General features: G+C 57.6%; 2 protein-coding genes and 1 non-coding gene across 12 annotated transcripts; 1 reads left to right on the plus strand and 2 right to left on the minus strand.

The window, feature by feature from the left end:
• Positions 1 to 40: 40 nt before the first annotated feature.
• Positions 41 to 133, minus strand: TRNAI-UAU. The gene is given in 2 exon segments: positions 41 to 76; positions 96 to 133. It is a non-coding gene; the product is annotated as a tRNA-Ile (tRNA).
• A 355-nt stretch (positions 134 to 488) lies between these two features.
• Positions 489 to 13,474, plus strand: PLEKHG2 (pleckstrin homology and RhoGEF domain containing G2). 10 transcript variants are annotated; one of them, XM_027619791.2, is made up of 20 exons: positions 489 to 1,269; positions 1,927 to 2,056; positions 2,355 to 2,471; positions 2,886 to 3,157; positions 3,235 to 3,335; positions 4,109 to 4,175; positions 4,312 to 4,358; positions 4,585 to 4,735; positions 5,038 to 5,175; positions 5,374 to 5,574; positions 6,054 to 6,146; positions 6,238 to 6,324; positions 6,713 to 6,746; positions 6,838 to 6,939; positions 7,073 to 7,120; positions 7,419 to 7,457; positions 7,634 to 7,650; positions 7,756 to 7,932; positions 8,043 to 8,970; positions 9,050 to 13,473. In XM_027619791.2, exons 2-20 carry the CDS (start codon positions 1,948 to 1,950, stop codon positions 10,633 to 10,635), a joined length of 4,314 nt encoding a protein of 1,437 aa, XP_027475592.1. In that variant the 5' UTR covers positions 489 to 1,269; positions 1,927 to 1,947; the 3' UTR covers positions 10,636 to 13,473. The 10 variants fall into 10 exon arrangements, with proteins under 10 accessions (XP_027475592.1, XP_027475591.1, XP_027475595.1 ...); XM_027619790.2 differs by having other exon boundaries at positions 1,930 to 2,056; XM_027619794.2 differs by having other exon boundaries at positions 1,930 to 2,056; positions 2,889 to 3,157.
• A 1,046-nt stretch (positions 13,475 to 14,520) lies between these two features.
• On the minus strand, positions 14,521 to 16,854 carry RPS16 (ribosomal protein S16). The gene is made up of 5 exons (XM_027619245.1): positions 16,683 to 16,854; positions 16,446 to 16,547; positions 15,030 to 15,126; positions 14,866 to 14,913; positions 14,521 to 14,730 (listed from the first exon to the last, which is right to left on the minus strand). Exons 1-5 carry the CDS (start codon positions 16,728 to 16,730, stop codon positions 14,585 to 14,587), a joined length of 441 nt encoding a protein of 146 aa, XP_027475046.1. The 5' UTR covers positions 16,731 to 16,854; the 3' UTR covers positions 14,521 to 14,584.
• Between the last annotated feature and the right edge of the window lie 735 nt (positions 16,855 to 17,589).

Genomic DNA, 17,589 nt, shown 5'->3' on the forward strand with positions numbered 1-17,589 from the left:
AGATACATAAATTTATAAAAAGAGCATAAGAAGAAAAAGATGCTCCAGGTGAGGATCGAACTCACAACCTCGGCATCGCTCCGCTCGCACTGTCGTATAAGTACCGCGCGCTAACCGATTGCGCCACTGGAGCTCCGGCCGCACCCTCCCGTCGCGAGGTCCTTCAGTCGTTCTAGGCCACGTGACCTCGCCGGACAGCTCCGCCTTTTGCTGCATATGCAAATAAGAGTGTTTTGGCTGACCAATGGGAGAAAGTGCGCTGCCAGTTCCGGATTCTCACGCCCCGAAGGCCCTTGCTGTAAAAGGGAAAAGTCTGAGAGGCGTTTGGAATGTGGGGGTGTAGCCTGCCCGCGGCTCGCCTTCTCATGAATATTCAGAATGCGGGGGGAGGGGTCTTAACCCTTTACCGGCTGCCTGGCCGGAAGGCAGCCCCTCCCCCCCGCGGGCGGGAACAGGATATGAGCCCGGGCGACTGGGGGGAGGGGGAAGCCCCAGGCGACCGCCCCCCGCCTCACAGCTGGGACCGGACTCTCCCGCCACAGATGTGGCGCCGCCGCCGTCAGAGCCCCGTGATACCCATCCCAGAGCCTGAGGGGTCCAAAGTCGTGGACTCCGGAGTCGCGAGTCTCTGCACCGCGCCCTGAGAGACCCCAAAGCGCAGGCTAAAGGAACGCAGATATCCAGGTGCCCAGCGCCCCCTCCTGGAGGAGCCGGGAGTCCGAGCGATCCTGGAGGCCGAGCTTCCTGCACCCGGGTTTAAAGAACTTGGGATCCCAGACCGGTGATTTACCTCCAAGGGTTCCCAGATATCCGAGCCCAGATATCCGAACTCGGCATACGGACTCCTAGCGCCCCAGCCAGTTCTGTTTGGGGCTGAAACGCCCACTACTTCAAGGGGACCCAGGAATTTGGGACTCCCCTGCGCTCCCGCCGATGGTTTAATCTCTGCTCCAAGAGTTAGGGGAACTCAGGAATCCTTTCGCCCCACGGCCATATCTAGAAGATTCAGGAGTTTGGGTCCCCAGCGCCCCATCTGAGACCCAGGAGTCGGGACTCCCAGCATCCTCATTTAGAGGACCAAGAAATTCGGACCGCTGCATCCCATTCTCCGAGAGACCCCGGATTCTGATTCCCGGAGCCTGCGAACCCGAAGTTCACGCCCCTGGCTTGCAGAGACCCAGGAGTCCGGCTGTGCGCCTCCCCGGGGACCGTGCTAGGGTCGAATAAGAATCGAGCAGCCTCGGTTCGGGGCTGGAGACTCCCTGGGAGGTGAGGGGGGAGGCGAGGGGCCCCGACGGGCTGGGGGAGGGGGCGGCGCCGCAGCCGCTGAACAATGAGGGGGCGTGCCGGCGGGGGGCGAGCGGAGGCGCCGGCGGGAGTTTGGGTCTGGAGGGGTGTGGGAAGGCACTGGGGACCCGGGCCGCGGCTGTGGGGACAGTAAGCGGATCGCGGAGGGACTGGCTGGAGGGGGGGAGGGGGGTCGAGGGCTCAGGGCCAGCGCCCCAACTCGCAGCCCTGGGCGGGGGGAGGGAGCCGTCTGCAGGACCCTGGCATCCGGTCCCCCAGCCTCCTCCGCCCTCCCCTGGGACCCCGCGGCCTCCCGCCCACGGCTTTTCCCAGCCCTGCCCCTCGCCCTCGGCTCCAGCCAGAGCCCAAACGTTCCCAGGATCCCTGAGCCTCCGGCCCCAGACGGACCAGACTCCCAGCTTCACTCTTCTTTGTCTCAACCTTTCCATCTTTTTCTCCGTGTTATCTTCCCTTGTGCCCCTGTTTCTATCACTGTGCCTCCGTCTGCCCCATTAGTTACTCACAGGGGGTCCCTCCTGGGTTTACACCGCGCTCCTAATTCTCTGGCCTAATCTGTGAGTGTGGGCGGCGGGGGAGGCCGATGGGGTCCTGATAGCCGAGACGGGGATCTTTCTGAAGCAGCCGCTGAGCCACTCAGCCATGCCCGAGGGAGCCCGTGGACCGAGCCTGTCCAAACCCAGCCCTAGCCTTGGCCGTGGCCCCACAGGTGAAGTGTGTGACTGTGCAGCTGTGTGTGAGACCCAGACAGGTGAGCGTGCAAGGGAGGGTGGGGTCCGCTGGGCATTGGTTCCTTCAGTCGAGGCACTGTGCAGGCCTCCATGACTGGCCCCCGTGCTGGGCAGTGCTAGCAACACAGCGTGACTGAGACAGTCCCAGCCCTGCCTACACAGAGCTCCAGGTCAGCTGGGGCAGATGGCACCATCCCCGGATGCTGACAGTCCAGAGGGGGAAACCCAGGGTAGAATGGTCAGGGCTGGGACAGGGTTGGGGTGGGGGGTGGAGAAAGCCCCATCCCCTCACTGTGGGAGTCTAGTCCGGTTGCGCAGCGGACAGCTTCGTGCAGGAGGGGACATCTAAACAGAATTCAAAGAGGAGGAGGAATGAGTTGGGGAAAGCAACGAAGAGTATTCATTCCACACGGAGGGAACAGTGTGAGAGCAGAGGTGAGAGGGACTGGTTTTTCTTAAGTAACTGAAAGCAGTTGAATAGGACTGGAGTCCGGAGTGTGAGAAGTGGTGTGGCTGTGGGAAGAGAGCAGAATGGAAAGGACTTGAATGGCCACGTTGCATAGGGCCCTGTGCATCTGAGGAGTTTGGACTTTATCCTGAGGACATGAAGGGGTTGTACTTGGAGTGATGGGGTCAAATGGGCAAATTATTAAAGATCTCCCAGACTGATACATGGAGGTGGATCAGAGCAGACCCTGATGGGAGAGGACTGGACAGGACCGGGGCAGCGCAGTGGGGAGAGGAGACGGGAGCCCGGGATAAAGATAGTGACCTGGTGTGGGTGAGTGTACGGCCAAGAGCACTCACTCAGTTGGGGAGACCCCCTGATCTCCTGCTCCACACCCCCAGCAGCCCCTGCAGCCCCTGCCATGGCCTCCCCCCGAGGTTCTGGGAGCTCCACATCCCTGAGCACGGTGGGCTCTGAGGGGGACCCGGCTCCAGGGCCCACCCCAGTCTGCTCAGCATCCAGGCCAGAGCCCCTTCCAGGGCCCCCCATCCGCCTGCATCTGTCACCCGTGGGGACCCCGGGTTCGGCCAAACCCTCGAGGCTGGAGCGAGTGGCGCGAGAGATCGTGGAGACAGAGCGGGCCTATGTCCGGGACCTTCGCAGCATCGTGGAGGTGAGGCAGGCCAGCACCTGAGCACAGTGGGGCCCCGAGCCAGCCCTCCACCCCCATAACCCCAGTCATCCCCACAGGACTACCTGGGCCCACTGCTGGATGGTGGGGTCCTAGGGCTGAGCGCGGAGCAGGTGGGCATACTGTTTGCCAACATCGAGGACATCTACGAGTTCAGCAGGTCAGAGGTGGGAGAGATGGGCAGGGGCACCAGTCGGTAGGGTCAGGGGCGGGGGGCTATATCCTAACCCAAACTTTGGAGCCCCGCAGTGCCCTGTCTAGGCTGGTACCTGGGGTGTGGTGACACGGGGCAGGGATCGTGATGGGGAACGAGGAACCAGAGTGGTGGAGGGTGAGATGGATGGGAGCCTGAGAACCCAGATGAGGTCTAAGTAGTGGGATGGATCTCAGCACTATGTCAGGTCTGGGGTCACGATGAATTCGGGGCTCTTTTGGGGCCTGAAGATCACGCCAGTGTGAGCATTCGTGTGACCATCTCGGCCTGGGAACTCCCTCAGTTCCCGATAAACCAGATGGTTGGCCAGTGGCACCCAGGGAGGAGGATGCTGGGGTCCAAGGATCATGACCCCTCCGGGTGTGTTCGCGAGATCTTCAGATTATTGCAGGAGATGGGAGAAAGCATGACAAGATCTCAGGATCGCAATAGGATCTGAAGATCTTCACAGCTCTGAGGGTCATGACACCCTTCTCCCTGGCCCATATCACGAGACACTGCCCCCCCCACCCCCGCTGATTTTGAGCGAGGGAATGGGATGCTGTCCGTGGACAAAGTCTGAGCAGGTTGTGACCTCCCAGGTTGGAGTCAGAAGACTCCCTTTGGATGTGGTGGCCCCTTGAGAGATCCTGGCTGCCACCAAGGCCCCAGACCTCCTGGAGTCCTTCCACGGGGCTGTGGGGATGGGGCAGTCCCTCACCACCCTCTCTCCCTCACAGCGAGCTCCTGGAAGACCTGGAGGGCAGCCGCAGCGCGGGGGGCATTGCCGAGTGTTTCGTGCAGAGGGTGAGTTGGGGTGAGGGCGCTCAGTCTTGGGGGGGGCTGGGGCTGGGGGGATGGGGAGCAGGCCTGGGCTAGGCCGGAGGGGGGCCCTCCGGGGAGGTGGGACCTCGGGTCTCTCTGACTCCCGTGTCACCCGCAGAGTGAGGATTTTGACATCTACACGTTGTACTGCATGAACTACCCGAGGTGAGGGCTGAGGAGCCCCTGCTGGGCCCCAGGCCTTGCCCACTGAGTTGCTGTGCCAGCCAGCCTCCCTCCACCTCGACCCATCCAGCTCCAACCCCTGCCAGACTGTGACAGTAACTGACCTCTCCCTAAGCTGCCCTTGACCGCCCGCCCCGCCACTCCCCGCCCCCTCCCAGCCCCGCCCGCGTGGGGCCACCAGCCCCCCTGACCTGTGCTATGCCCCCAGCTCCCTAGCCCTGCTCCGGGAGCTGTCGCTGTCCCCGCCTGCAGCCCTGTGGTTGCAGGAGCGCCAGGCCCAGCTCCGCCACTCACTGCCCCTGCAGAGCTTCCTGCTGAAACCTGTTCAGCGGATCCTCAAGTACCATCTGCTGCTGCAGGTGGGCTGTGGCCCTGGGGGACTGCTCGGGGAGGGCAAGGTCCTGTCCGTCGACCACCTGGTGGGATGTCTGGAGGGTGGACCTAGGACAAGTCCCTAGAAGCTGGGACAGCATTTGGGGCAGGGGCTTGCAGCCAGTGGGGACTGGTCCCAGCTGATGCGACTTTCTGTCTCTGCCCGTGTGTCTCTCTCGTCTGGGTCACCATTTCTGTCCCTACCTTTTTCTTTTTCTCTGTCTCCTGTCATTATCATTCTTACTCTTGTTTCTGTTCCCTCCCTGGGTGCCTGGTGGCTGCCTGGCAGGAGCTAGGCAAGCACTGGGCAGAGGGCCCGGGTGTGGGGGGCCGCGAGATGGTGGAAGAGGCCATCGTGTCCATGACCGCGGTCGCCTGGTACATCAACGACATGAAACGCAAGCAGGAGCACGCCGCGCGCCTCCAGGTGAGCCCAGGGGGGGCGGCGGCCGGCTGCTGGTTGGGGGCAGGGGGCAGGAGGGCCTCTGGTGGGGGCGATCAGCCTCCGAGGGCGGGCTGGGACAGCACCGCCCTGTGGCTGACGCCCCTGTCTTGGTGTGTGTGCACTTCCTGTCTTGGTGTGTGTGCATTTCGGTGCTTTTCGCACCTGGCGGGGTCCCGGCAGGAAGTGCAGCGGCGGCTGGGCGGCTGGACTGGCCCGGAGCTCAGTGCTTTTGGGGAGCTGGTGCTAGAGGGCGCGTTCCGAGGTGGCGGAGGGGGCGGCCCCCGACTTCGAGGGGGCGAGCGGCTGCTCTTTCTGTTCTCACGGATGCTGCTCGTGGCCAAGCGCCGGGGACCGGAGTACACCTACAAGGGCCACATCTTTGTGAGTTCAGGGTTGGGGGTGAGGCCAGAGTGTCCCCCGCAAGGTTTCTCGTGTATACCTATACCTGTGTACCTACAGGGAGGGCCGGGGGCGGGGTCTGCAAAGGAGGGACCACCCAGCTCAAAAGGGCCATGTTTTCTTGAGTCCAAGGATAGGGCATGAGGTTTAATGAGGGGTGAGGCCAGCAGGATGCAGGTGAGGGCCTGGGGAGGGGGGCGGCCTGGATTTGCCCACCAGGCAGGCGTCTTCATGAGGGGAGCACATCTTCTTGATCGAGATGAAGGCGAGGAGCTGGTGAGGGGGAGCAGAGCCAGGCCTGGTGGGGAGGCTCAACAGGGGGAAAGGGGACCCACCATGCAACCTTACGGGGCACGTCTTTCTAGAGGGTTCCTGAGCCCAGATTCACGCAAGGGGCACACTGCTGAGTCTAAGCTCTGAGCTTGCTGCCCCTTTCTGTCCCCCCCGCCCCCCTTATTCAGTGCTGCAACCTGAGTGTGAGCGAGAGTCCACGAGACCCTCTAGGGTTCAAGGTGTCTGATCTGACTATTCCCAAACACAGGCACCTGCTCCAGGTGGGTGCAAGGTGGGGCTGGGTGGTCAGGGCTCCCCTCAGCCTCTAGACCTCACACCCAGCTCCCGATTCCACCTCTGTCCCACCCCTAGGCCAAGAACCAAGAGGAGAAGAGACTGTGGATTCACTGTCTCCAGCGCCTCTTCTTTGAGAACCACCCCGCCTCCATCCCTGCCAAGGTATGGCTCCTGCCATATCCGTCAGCCTTGAGCGTGCTGGAGGACCACCCCCCACCCCCATAGCCCCACAAGACCCTGAGGACAGGGGGACCCTCTTAGACCATGATCAATAAATTGCAGAGTTAGGCTGCCTGCGTTTGAAGCCCAGCTGAAGCTGTCCCTGCTCTGTGACTTCGGGCAAGTAGGGCAACCTCTCTGGTCTCTGTTTCCTCGCCTGGAGGAATCAGCACCGACCCCGCGGAGTTGGGGGGATTACTCATAATCATCAGTCACGTGACGTGCCTCACGCGTACAGCACCCATTAATGGGACTGTGACCGGGGTGCTCAGAGACAGGCCCCCCCCTCGCCCCCCCCCCGCCATGCAACCCTCACCCTTGTCTCTTTCAGGCCAAACAAGTTCTCCTTGAAAACAGTCTGCACTGTGAGTTGGGGCCTTGGGTCGGGAGGATGTGGAAGTAGAGGCATTACTCCCAAGGAAAAGTAGGTTATTGGGTTCCAAATTTCTCCCATAGGTGCTCCTAAAAGTAAGCCTATCCCAGAGCCCCTGACACCCCCGCTTGGGTCTCCCCATCCTCGGGATGCTAGAAGTTTCACGCCTGGACGAAGGAACACAGGTAAAGATGGAACCCTGAGCTTCTCTCCCCACCCCCCGGTTTCCCTCCCAGGAACTGTCCCCCCCAGACTTCTCCTCCTTCGGGAGCCTGGAGCTGGGCCCCTCATGGCCTTCTCCTCTCCCTCCCCCCACAGCCCCGTCTCCAGGACCCTCTGCCACTCGCCGTGGCCGCAGACAGTCTGGTGAGTGTCCTCCACCTAAGAGTTGACTAGAGAATGTGATGGGACCTGGGTTCTTTTTTTTTTTTTTTTAAAGATTTTATTTATTTATTTGAGAGACAGAGAGAATGAGAGAGAAAGCACATGAGATGGGGGGAGGGTCAGAGGGAGAAGCAGACTCCCCGCCGAGCAGGGAGCCCGATGCGGGACTCGATCCCGGGACTCCAGGATCATGACCTGAGCCGAAGGCAGTTGCTTAACCAACTGAGCCACCCAGGCGCCCGGGACCTGGGTTCTTGACATCATTGTGTCCTCTCCCCAGAGCCAGTGAAGGACCCGTATGTTACATTTCCACAGAACGGTAAGTGACCGCTGTAGCCCAGCCAGGTCCAGCCCCGTCTTGTCTGTCTGGCTGTCCCTTCCCAGGGGATGTCCCCCGTGTGCATGGGGGCGGGGTGACGGGCAGCTCAGCAGCTGTCAGGAATGACCTTGTTCCCACATCTCATTCTTGTCTCTTTCTCATCTCTCCATCCCCAGCTAAGCCTAGACTCAAGGTAAGAAACACCCTAGGACAGGGCCTGGGGACCCGGACTCCTGGGTCTGGGAGAAAGGGATGGAGCCCTGGACTCCTGCCCTCCATCTTCTCTCCTTGCTCACAGCATGCTGGCAGTGAGGGGGAGCTCTACCCCCCCATAGAGCCTCAGCCGCCAGTGCCGGCTTCTGGACCCCCTGAGGACCTGGAGGACCCTGGACCCCCCACGCTGGAACCCTCCGGGACCTCCATCACTGAAGAGATCCTGGAACTGTTGAACCAAAGAGGCCTCCGGGATCCAGGGGTGAGCTGGGCATCACATTACGGTGTGCTTGGGGCTGTCGGCTGGGGCGGGCACGGCTCCGGGGGCTCAGGAGGGCCAGCCCGCCCTGACATCTTTGGCCTCTTGCACAGTGCCCGCTGCAGCCATCCCCCCACGACATTCCCACGTTCCCCGGCGACTCCCAGGTGCCGGGCAACAGTGAAACCCTCACATTCCAAGCCCTGCCCAGCCGGGACTCCTCAGAAGAGGAGGAGGAGGAGGAGCTAGAAATGGACGAACGGGGGCCTTCCCCACTCCACGTCCTGGAAGGACTCGAAAGTTCCAGCGCGGCTGAAACTCGCGACGTTCCCGGCCTTAGCAGAAGTCCAGACGCACCCAGCCTCCCTGAAATTCCCGGCCTGTCTGAAATTCCCAAGATTCCCCGCCTTCCCAGTCTCTCTGACATTTCCAGTGTTTTTGAAATGCCCTGCCTTCCAGCCATACCTAGTGTCCCGGACATTCCTAGTCTCGCCGGTGCCCCCGCCCTTCCCTGTGACTCATGGCTCCAGGGACCTCTGCGGCGGCCCGATGAGGCTTTAGCCGCCAGGAAAGAACTGGTCCCCGGAGGCAGCTTGGCAAAACGGGGAGAACCCTCCTCCGGCGGCAGGGCAGGGCGGGAGGAGGCTGAAGAAGGGGAACCGTTCCCAGACTTCCAGCCCCAGGATGTCCCCCGAGATCAGGGATTCCCGGATGGGTTGGAATTCCGCTCTTGTTCAGAGATCCGGAGCGCCTGGCAGGCCCTGGAGCAAGGGCAGCTGGCCCGGCCAGGTTTCCCAGAGCCGCTGCTGATCCTGGAAGACTCGGATCTGGGCGGAGGCGGCGGGAGCGGGAAGGCTGCAGCCCCGAGTTCCGAGAGGGCAGCTTCCCGCGTGCGAGAGTTAGCCCGGCTCTACAGCGAGCGGATCCAGCAGATGCAGCGGGCCGAGACCCGGGCGTCAGCCAATGCCCCCCGCCGCCGGCCCCGCGCTCTGGCACAGCCACAGCTGTCCCCCCGCCTGCCCCAAGAGCAGGCCGAGCCAGGTGAGGTCCGCGTGTGTGGTCGGCAGAGACGGCCCAGACGGAGACCTCGGTCCTGACTCTGTTCTTTCTGTGCACACAGGGCCCCTGCCTGCCTTTGGACACGTGCTGGTATGTGAGCTGGCCTTCCCGCTGACCTGTGCCCAGGAGTCTGTCCCCCTGGGTCCTGCCACCCGGGCTCACGCCGCCACACCGTTGTCTAAGCAGGGAGGCAGCCTGGATGGCCGGGGTCTCCATGTTTCAACTTTGCCGGACGCCACCGCTACCCCTGTGCCCGAGCAAGGAGGCCCCAGGAATATACAGAATGTGGCTACAGCCACCACAGCCTTGCCCCAGCAGGAAGACCCCCCAGATGTGCAGGCTACAGCTTTGCCTGACCCAGAAGGCCACCTGGAAATCCAACTTCCAGCTACCGCTCCTTTGCTTGAGCAGAAAGGCCGTGTGGACGCCCAGGTTCCAACCAGCCCAGCTCTGCCCAGGCAGGGGCACTGTTCTGATGTCACGGTCTTAGCCACCGCCACTGTGCCCGAGCAAGAAGGCCCCCTACGTAGCCAGAGCCCGACCGGTACCCCGTTAGCTAAGCAAGGAGGTTCCAGGGATGCTCCGTTCCCAGCTGGTGTTTGTGATCAAGCCGTCAACGTGGAGCGTAAGCACGGAAGCAGCCTGGACCATCCGATCCCAGGCAGCACTGCACTGCCCTTGCAACATGACCTCCCGGACGTTCTGGTTCCGGGTACTTCACCTCCACCTGCCTGGGAAGGCCCCCCAAGCCATCAGATCCCAGCCAACACGCCAGTGTCTTTGCCCCAAGACCCCTCAGACATTCAGCTTCTGGGCACCTCAGCCTTGCCTGCACACGGAAGCTGCCTAGACCGTCGGATCCCAGCCAACACCCCACTGTCTTTGCCCCAGGACCCGAATGTTCCAGCCGCCACGCCTTTGCCCCAGCAACCAGGCCTCCCGGACACCCAAGTCCAGGCCCTCCCACTTTTGCCCAAGCAGGGAGGCCTCCCAGACATCCAGGGTCCGTCTGCTGCACCTTTGCTTCAGGAACAAAGCTTCACAGACCTTCAGGTCCAAAAACTTACACCTTTATTGGAGCAGAAGAGCCTCCCTGATGTCCGTGATCCGCCTGCAACACTTTGGCCTGAGCAAAGAAGCTCTCAGGACATTCAGGGCCTATTATCCACCCCAGGTCAGACCACCGTGGTTTTGTCCAAACCAGGACGCCACTTGGCCTCTCCTGTCACCAGGTCAGAGTCTTCAGAGTTGACCCCACCCCACAGTCCCCCTCCTCCAACCCGGCAACTCCTGGGCCCCAACGCAGCTGCCCTCTCAAGATACCTGGCAGCCTCGTACATCAGCCAGAGCCTGGCTCGGCGGCAAGGGCCTGGGGGAGAAGCTCCCTTGGCCTCCCGGGGTTCCTGGTCCTCCTCTGCCCCCGCATCACGGGCCCCTTCACCCCCACCCCAGCCCCAGCCCCCACCTCCCCCAGCCCGGAGGCTCAGCTATGCCACCACGGTCAACATCCAGGTTGGGGGTGGCGGGCGGCTTCGGCCAGCCAAGGCCCAGGTCAGGTTGAACCACCCTGCTCTCTTGGCTCCCGCCCAGGAATCTGTGGGCCTTCGCAGGGCTCAGGGAGCTCCTGATGCCCCTTTCCACATGTGAGCCAGGATACCGGGCTTCTTGAAAAGCAAGGACTTCAGCCAGATGCCACAGACCCTCAGAACTTCACCCAGAAGTCCAGACACTGAGCACAGGTGTAGAAATTGCTGCAGCTTTCCAACTCCTGGAAGCTGCTTTGGCGAATGGTCCTTTTTACTTACCTTGATTAACTCAGCAGGGATGGGGAAGGGGATGTCGTTAATATTTTGTTAATATTATGAAGTTATGTATCTTTTCCCATTCTGGAGGCAGTGGGGGGAAGACAAGACAATGCGAAGGCCGGACACAGCATGAATCAGCGGTTCTGAAAACGGGAGGCAAAACTTGAGAATTACCGACAACCACCCATTACGATTTGGTGTTTGCTTTTAGAGAGTTTATGAACTACTTGATGCCATCCAGGAAAGCCAAGTTAAGCAGCTTGGTTCCAGGCAGACTTAGAAGTCCATTCCCTTAGCAATTTATCCAGCTCATGCGTCCTAGCATCTCATCTGTCCGGCCGTCTCTATGTCTAGCCTTCAGCTGTGTGTCCATCTGCCTGGCTACCTATCCCATCTTCCGATCCAGATGCCGTGGTTTAGTCAACTCTACCCTATTCATCCATTCATCATCCTGCCCGTTCTTCCATCAGTCCATTCCTCCATTATCCCACCTGTCCATTTTGTCCAACTAACCCTCTGCATTCATCCATGTTCATATTTCCCCCTTTACCCATTCGTACATCTCATTCACTCAACCATCTAATCCATCAGCACAACCACCCAACGTTCTCTACCATCCGTCCATCCAACCATTTTGATCTCTCCATCCATCCCTCCTTAATCAGATTCTTCTGGGTCCTGGTGCTACAAAATTTCTGAGATTGTTCCACACTAACACCAGAGTCAATTGGGTTTGGGATTCTGGAAAGTCTGTTCCACATCTGATTTCTCACTCCCCAACACATGAATGTCCCAATTCTTGTGCCCACCTACACACATCGGATCTTTTCTACCCCCTCGCTCTAGTTTGGGACCTCTCCAGTGCCTCGGCATGCCCCCGCCCCCAAGAAAGAAATTCAGGTCAGAGACAAAGGCTTTTATGTTATCATCATTCTGCCCCTTCCCAGCAGTGGCATGTGGGGCAAGTAGCATAATTTAAGCGGTTTCTTTGGTAATACTAGCTTCATTCATTGAACTCTAAACCTCTTGTACTTAGCACGTTGTCTTATTTAATTTTTCCTGGAATTCCCTGAGGCACCACCGTGTCATAGCTGAGTTCAAATCCTGACTTTTCTGGTTGGCATATGACCTCCCTCTGAGTCTGGGTTTCCTCAGCTGTGCCAGCTGAAAAACTACAACAGTACCTGCCCTGTAAGATCATTGTAAAAATTCAGCGAGCACAGCCTCATTTCCCAAATGTATTTGAGCCTCTGACTCACCGGGGCACTTCAACTAACAGATCCCCCAGGATCCAGGATCTAGTTCCAACTTACGGAATCAGAACTTCCAGGGCGGGAGCCTAGGAATCTGAAGTTTTAACAATCAGCTAAGTGGACATTTATTGAGTACTAACTGCACAGCACTTAGTTACTTTATGTGAACCCATTCACTTTGAATCCTCTCAAATGTCCCTAAAAGGCACGTGAGGATGGTTTCTGATCCTCACTTTAGAGATGAGCAAACAGGACAGAGTAAGGGATTTGCCCAGTCACAGCTAGGAAGGGGCAGAGTTGGAACTCAGATCCACACAGCCTAGCTGGGGTCCATACTGGTAAATGTTTATCCTGTGCCAGGCACAGTTCAAGAACCACTTCCCTCTGGAATAAGGCTTATAACCTAGTGCCTCAAGGGCCCTGGGTGATTCTTGGCTGAGTGAGGTAGCCAAAACAAGGCCTGGCTCAATAAATGTTAGCTGCTGGCTTCTATTTAGTTATTTATTGGATGGTTACTGGGCTATACAGCAGGGCCGGGACCGAGCCGAACTCCTCTGCCTGGGCCTGCTCCACTTCAGCCTCCCAGAGGTCAAGACTGAGGTTGCCCTCCCCTCCTCCACCCCCAGCTGCACATTCCCAGCTGAAGGAAAGTTCTCAGCCTGGCCTGGGCTCCCAGTGGCGCCGGAATTCCCGGTATTTGAGGAGGCGGCTGGGAGGGAGAAAGGGGCCGTCTACTCCAAAGCCTCAAGTGGGGAAGGAGAGGCGAGCCCCCTCCGCCTTTCCAGATGCAAGATGCATCCCAGCTGTGCCTCTGGCAGGGAGCCAGGAGCCTCAGAAAGGGGGGGGGGGTGTCTCCGAACCATGGAGAACCATGGACACCAGGCTTGCTTCGGCCCCTTCTGAACCCTGCCCCTGGACTCCATTACTCCCATCTGCCAAACGACTCCTCGCTCTCCTACACAGCCCTAGCTGACACCTTCTCAGGAACACCTTCCTTGCTGGTCCACTAGTCTGCCCACTGTTAAGTTAGCCCAGCCTTCCTTAGTCACAGTTCAAATGGGCTTAAAGTGGGAGGGTAGTGCCCTGCTGCCTTCTTTGGGACATTTAGGTTAATGCCAGCCAAACCCTTAACCCATTAACTACATCTCCAATGCAGAACTAGGTGAGCTGCAGTTATGTGGCCACTAGGCTAATTTCCTTACCTAACATCTAGACATCTGCCTGCCACCAACCTCACAGGAACAATGCTTAGCTGGGGACCTAATTGGTGCCAATCAACCCCACTGTCCATCTGTAAGAAGCACTATCCATGTATACTTCCTGTAGATCCATGTTGTCCTGCAGAATGTTCCTCACAATGGAAATGTTCTCTCATCTGTGCAGCCCAGTACGGCAGCCACACGTGGCTAATGTATTGAGTGGGGCGGATACAAAAAGGGCAACTGGACAATAAATTTCAAGTCCCTTTATATATATATATATATATATATAATTTATATATATATATATAAATATAGTTTGTAAAGCTTTCCCTTCTCCATCAATGTCGAACTGCCTTACAACGTTCTTGCCAGTACCCCCAGCAGCAGGGGGGAGTGGTGTGGGCCCCCACCTGGGGACAGATGGCTGAGGTATCCAGGTAGCTGCAAGGCTAATGTGGGCGGAGATGCCCTTTCCATTCAATGAAGCTCACTGGCTTCCTGCAAAAATGCAAAGGGTGGGGGGTAGGGGAGAGGACCAAAGGTAACTGAATCCACAAGCAACACTTTACTTCCCTATACACATAAACCAGTGCTGTCCCACAGAACCTTCTTCGACGAGGGAAATGTCCTGTGTAGCCCATGAGTAGCAACTGAGAGCCCACTACGTGTTGGCTCTTACTACACGGCACGCACAACAGATGAACAAGTCCTCAGACACACGTTCTGAGTCCTGTAAGGACAGTCACCACCATGACTGCAACCAGGACCTTTTCCCAGGAGGGAGTATTGACATCCTGAAAGATGAATGGGGGGGGGGGGGAATCCCACCCCTTCCCCACATCCCAAGCCTGTCTCCCTACAGGTTGGCACTAGGAAAAATTCCTTTCCAATCCAGGCGCAGCCCTTAGTGGTTGACTTCAGAATGCACCCAGGAGGTTTCTCCTGTCTTCATACTCAAAGTTTACTGATCGTACACGTTTCTACCGCTCCTCCTTGACACGCCATTACAAGAGCAGCAAAGAGACTGAAAAAAGACAAACTCAAAAGGACACCTCACACAACCAATGGCCCACTTGGCTTCCACTGTGCCCACACACTGGACTCTATTGGAGGTGCAGGGAGACTGGGAGCAGGCCTGCTCCCACCCATCCACACTGACCCTGGAGTGGTGTCCTCTGGAAAGGCTTACGATCCAGACTGGCATTGGGCTGGGGTGTTTTTTTGCATTCGTTTTAGTCCAAGACCCACCACAAACAACCAAAGCACAATCTCTGAAACCGTTAAGTCCTGTGACAATTGTTTATTATAAAGATGAACCCTCATCCTCACGATAGGCTTATCGGTAGGATTTCTGGTAGCGAGCACGGGCACCAGGACCGCCAAACTTTTTGGATTCGCAGCGCCGGGGATCAGCTACCAGCAGGGTCCGGTCGTATTGGATGAGGATGTCTTTGATCTCCTTCTTGGAAGCCTCATCCACGTCTGGGAATGAAAAGAGAGTGAAGACTGAGGTAGCCATGGAAGCGCCCTCCTAGTCGCTCAGGCTAAAGACGGGGGGCTGGTCCTCCACTTGCCACCCACCCACCCACCCATCAGGAAGGAGCCATTCTCACTCACATTTCTGGTAATAGGCCACCAGGGCTTTGGAGATGGACTGGCGGATTGCTGTGAGGGAAATACATGCACGAGAGAGTGTTCTCAGCTTTGTGAAGGCCCAAGAGTAGGGCCCTGCTCTCAATTGTCACCTCCCCACCCCCACGTGCCCAGTCCCTGGGACTCACCATAAATCTGGGCCACGTGACCACCACCCTTCACTCGGACTCGGATGTCCACCCCGGCAAATCGCTCCTTGCCCAGAAGCAGAACAGGTTCCAGTAGCTGGAGGAACAGGGGACATGACAGGATTTTAGATCACAACCCGGGCAGCTGAGTGAGCCTTGATGCTTTTGTTTTACCTACTTTAGGTCTCAGCTCACAGATCCCCACATTCACCTCCACCTCCCCCAAGCCTAGGCTGATCCTTCCACCCAGGCGGAAGCCTTCTCTGGGCTCCCCCATCCCAGCCCGGACTATGTTGCGGCAGGGCCTGGTACTGAGTCCAGTCTGTCTTCTCCACTGGACTGGGAGCTCTATGAAGGCAGGGCCTGGGGATAACTGGATCACTGCTGTATCCCCAGCACTCAACGTAAACTACACAAACAAAACCTTTGCATAAATGACAATCAGTAAGAGTAAACCACAACGTTTGATGTCTGCAATGCGAAGGGATCCCAGACACTGTCATATTAAATTCTAACTAAACCTGCAACAGTGTTGTTTTTCAGAGTTAGAAAGGTGACAGACTTTTATTAATACCTTGCACACCAGAAACTAACGTTGCATTTCGAGTACACTAAAATTAAAAAAAATAAAAATAAACTAAAAGCAACGCACTTTAAAGAACAAATGTGTTCTCATACGCACTATGAAGCTTACACCGACAAACTAATCTATCCTCAAAACAGTCCTTCAAGACAGAAAATTACCCCCCTTTTATAAATGAACCCAAGGGAGAAAAATGAAGTTACTTGCCTCAAATAACAACACAGGTAAAAGAGGCAAAAAACAAACCCTGCTCTTTCCATTCTGAGCTCAAGAAACTGAGGCCAAAACTGGCAGGGGAGGAACCCCTTTCACAGCAAAGCACGACAAACCCAAATTCTGTTGGTGTTCTTCCAATATTTGATTATTAAGCACCTACAATGTCCAAATTCTACTTTTAGACACAATGTTTTAAGAAACCAATTGATTTCTGTCCTCAGAGAGTGTATACTCTAGGATGGAAAAGACACTTTAGACTGTAAATACGACACACGTCCCCCATTAACCTACTACAAGAAACCAAGCCGCACAAGCTCCCCTTATCCTTCAGTCCCCAAATGACTGGGGTTCCAAATGTCCCAATTTTGAAAGCACCCTTTTAATCTGCACGTTTTCACTGTCCGCTCTTATCACAGTATCTGAGCCCCCCGAAAATCCAGCTCCATCTCCAAAGACCCCTTTTTCTGTCCCCAACTCAGCTTCTAAACATCCCATTGCTGATACCAGATCCCTCAGCTTCCAAGACCAATGAATCCCAGGAACCCATTTAACTCTCTCACTCTCTCTCTCTCTCGAGCCCTCCAGTCAACCCAATCGCCCACCCTCAATGCCAGCACCTTATATTGCAGCGTGCGAGGCTCGATCATCTCCAGGGGCCGCCCATTCACCTTGATGAGGCCGTTGCCGCGTTTGCAGTGCGCCACGGCTGTGGCCGTCTTCTGCGGAAAGCGAGAAAAAACAGCGGAGCCACGTGAGCTTCGGCCCCCCGGATCCCAGATCGACCCCAGAACCTGCCCGTAGGCCCCTGAAGACCCCGGCCTCCCTCCGCCCCTCCGATCGGGCACCCAGCCTACCTTGCGTCCGAAGACCTGCACGGACTGCAGAGGACCCTTGGACGGCATGGCTGCGAACGTAAGAACTCCTCACCGCGCGGTGCCGCAACCGGAAAAGGAACGTGCGGGGCCACCCCGGCCGCTTTTCAGGGTCTGCGCAGGCGCTTTGGGTGCTGTGTCGCGACGGGAGAGCGCTTTACGGCTCATATTGCAGCCAGAGGGCGAGACTTCGGAAGAGCGGCGGGAAGGGGGGGGGGGGGAGTCCCAGAACCGGAGGAGGCGGGACCTGGGAGTGGAAGGGGCGGGACCTGAGGTGCGCTGGGTGCAATCGCGGAAGGATGAGGGCGGGCTGTTCTTCACATTCTCGGTCCTCGTTGGTCACCGCCGGTTCATTTGCATTTCGGCTCTTTAATAATCTTCCTCCACCCAAAGATCAAGTCTCACCCTCCTCCGAAGAGCCTCCTTTTACCCCGTACCACTGGTCGTCCTCCTCTGTAGACTCCATCCTGCCCTCTAGACACCCTTCTCCCCAAATCATCCGCCATCAGAATCCACAGCAGGAAGTCAGGCAGGATTTCCAGATTCAGGATTCAGAACCCACCCCCTCCGAGAGTCCTCTCCCAGAATCTTTCCTTTTAGCACCCCTCGCCCAGAATCCATCTTTCACCAGAATTTCCTTCCTTTTAGAGTGTCCTCCTCCCAGAATCCCCCTCCTTGGAGCCCTCACCCAGACTTCCTCTTTCCCTGAATCCTCCTCCACTCAAGAGCCCTAGAATCTACTTCTGCCCGCAATCCACCTTTCCCAGAACAGCCCCGTTAGAATCCCCTTTCACAAAATCTCTCTCGCTTTCGGAGCCCCCTCCTTCCAAATCTACATTTCCTAAGAATTCCTTTCCCTTCAGAGCCTCCTCTTCCCAGCAACTGGCTT

This window comes from Zalophus californianus, chromosome 17 (genome assembly GCF_009762305.2).
Source record: "Zalophus californianus isolate mZalCal1 chromosome 17, mZalCal1.pri.v2, whole genome shotgun sequence".
Classification (NCBI taxonomy): Eukaryota; Metazoa; Chordata; class Mammalia; order Carnivora; family Otariidae; genus Zalophus; species Zalophus californianus.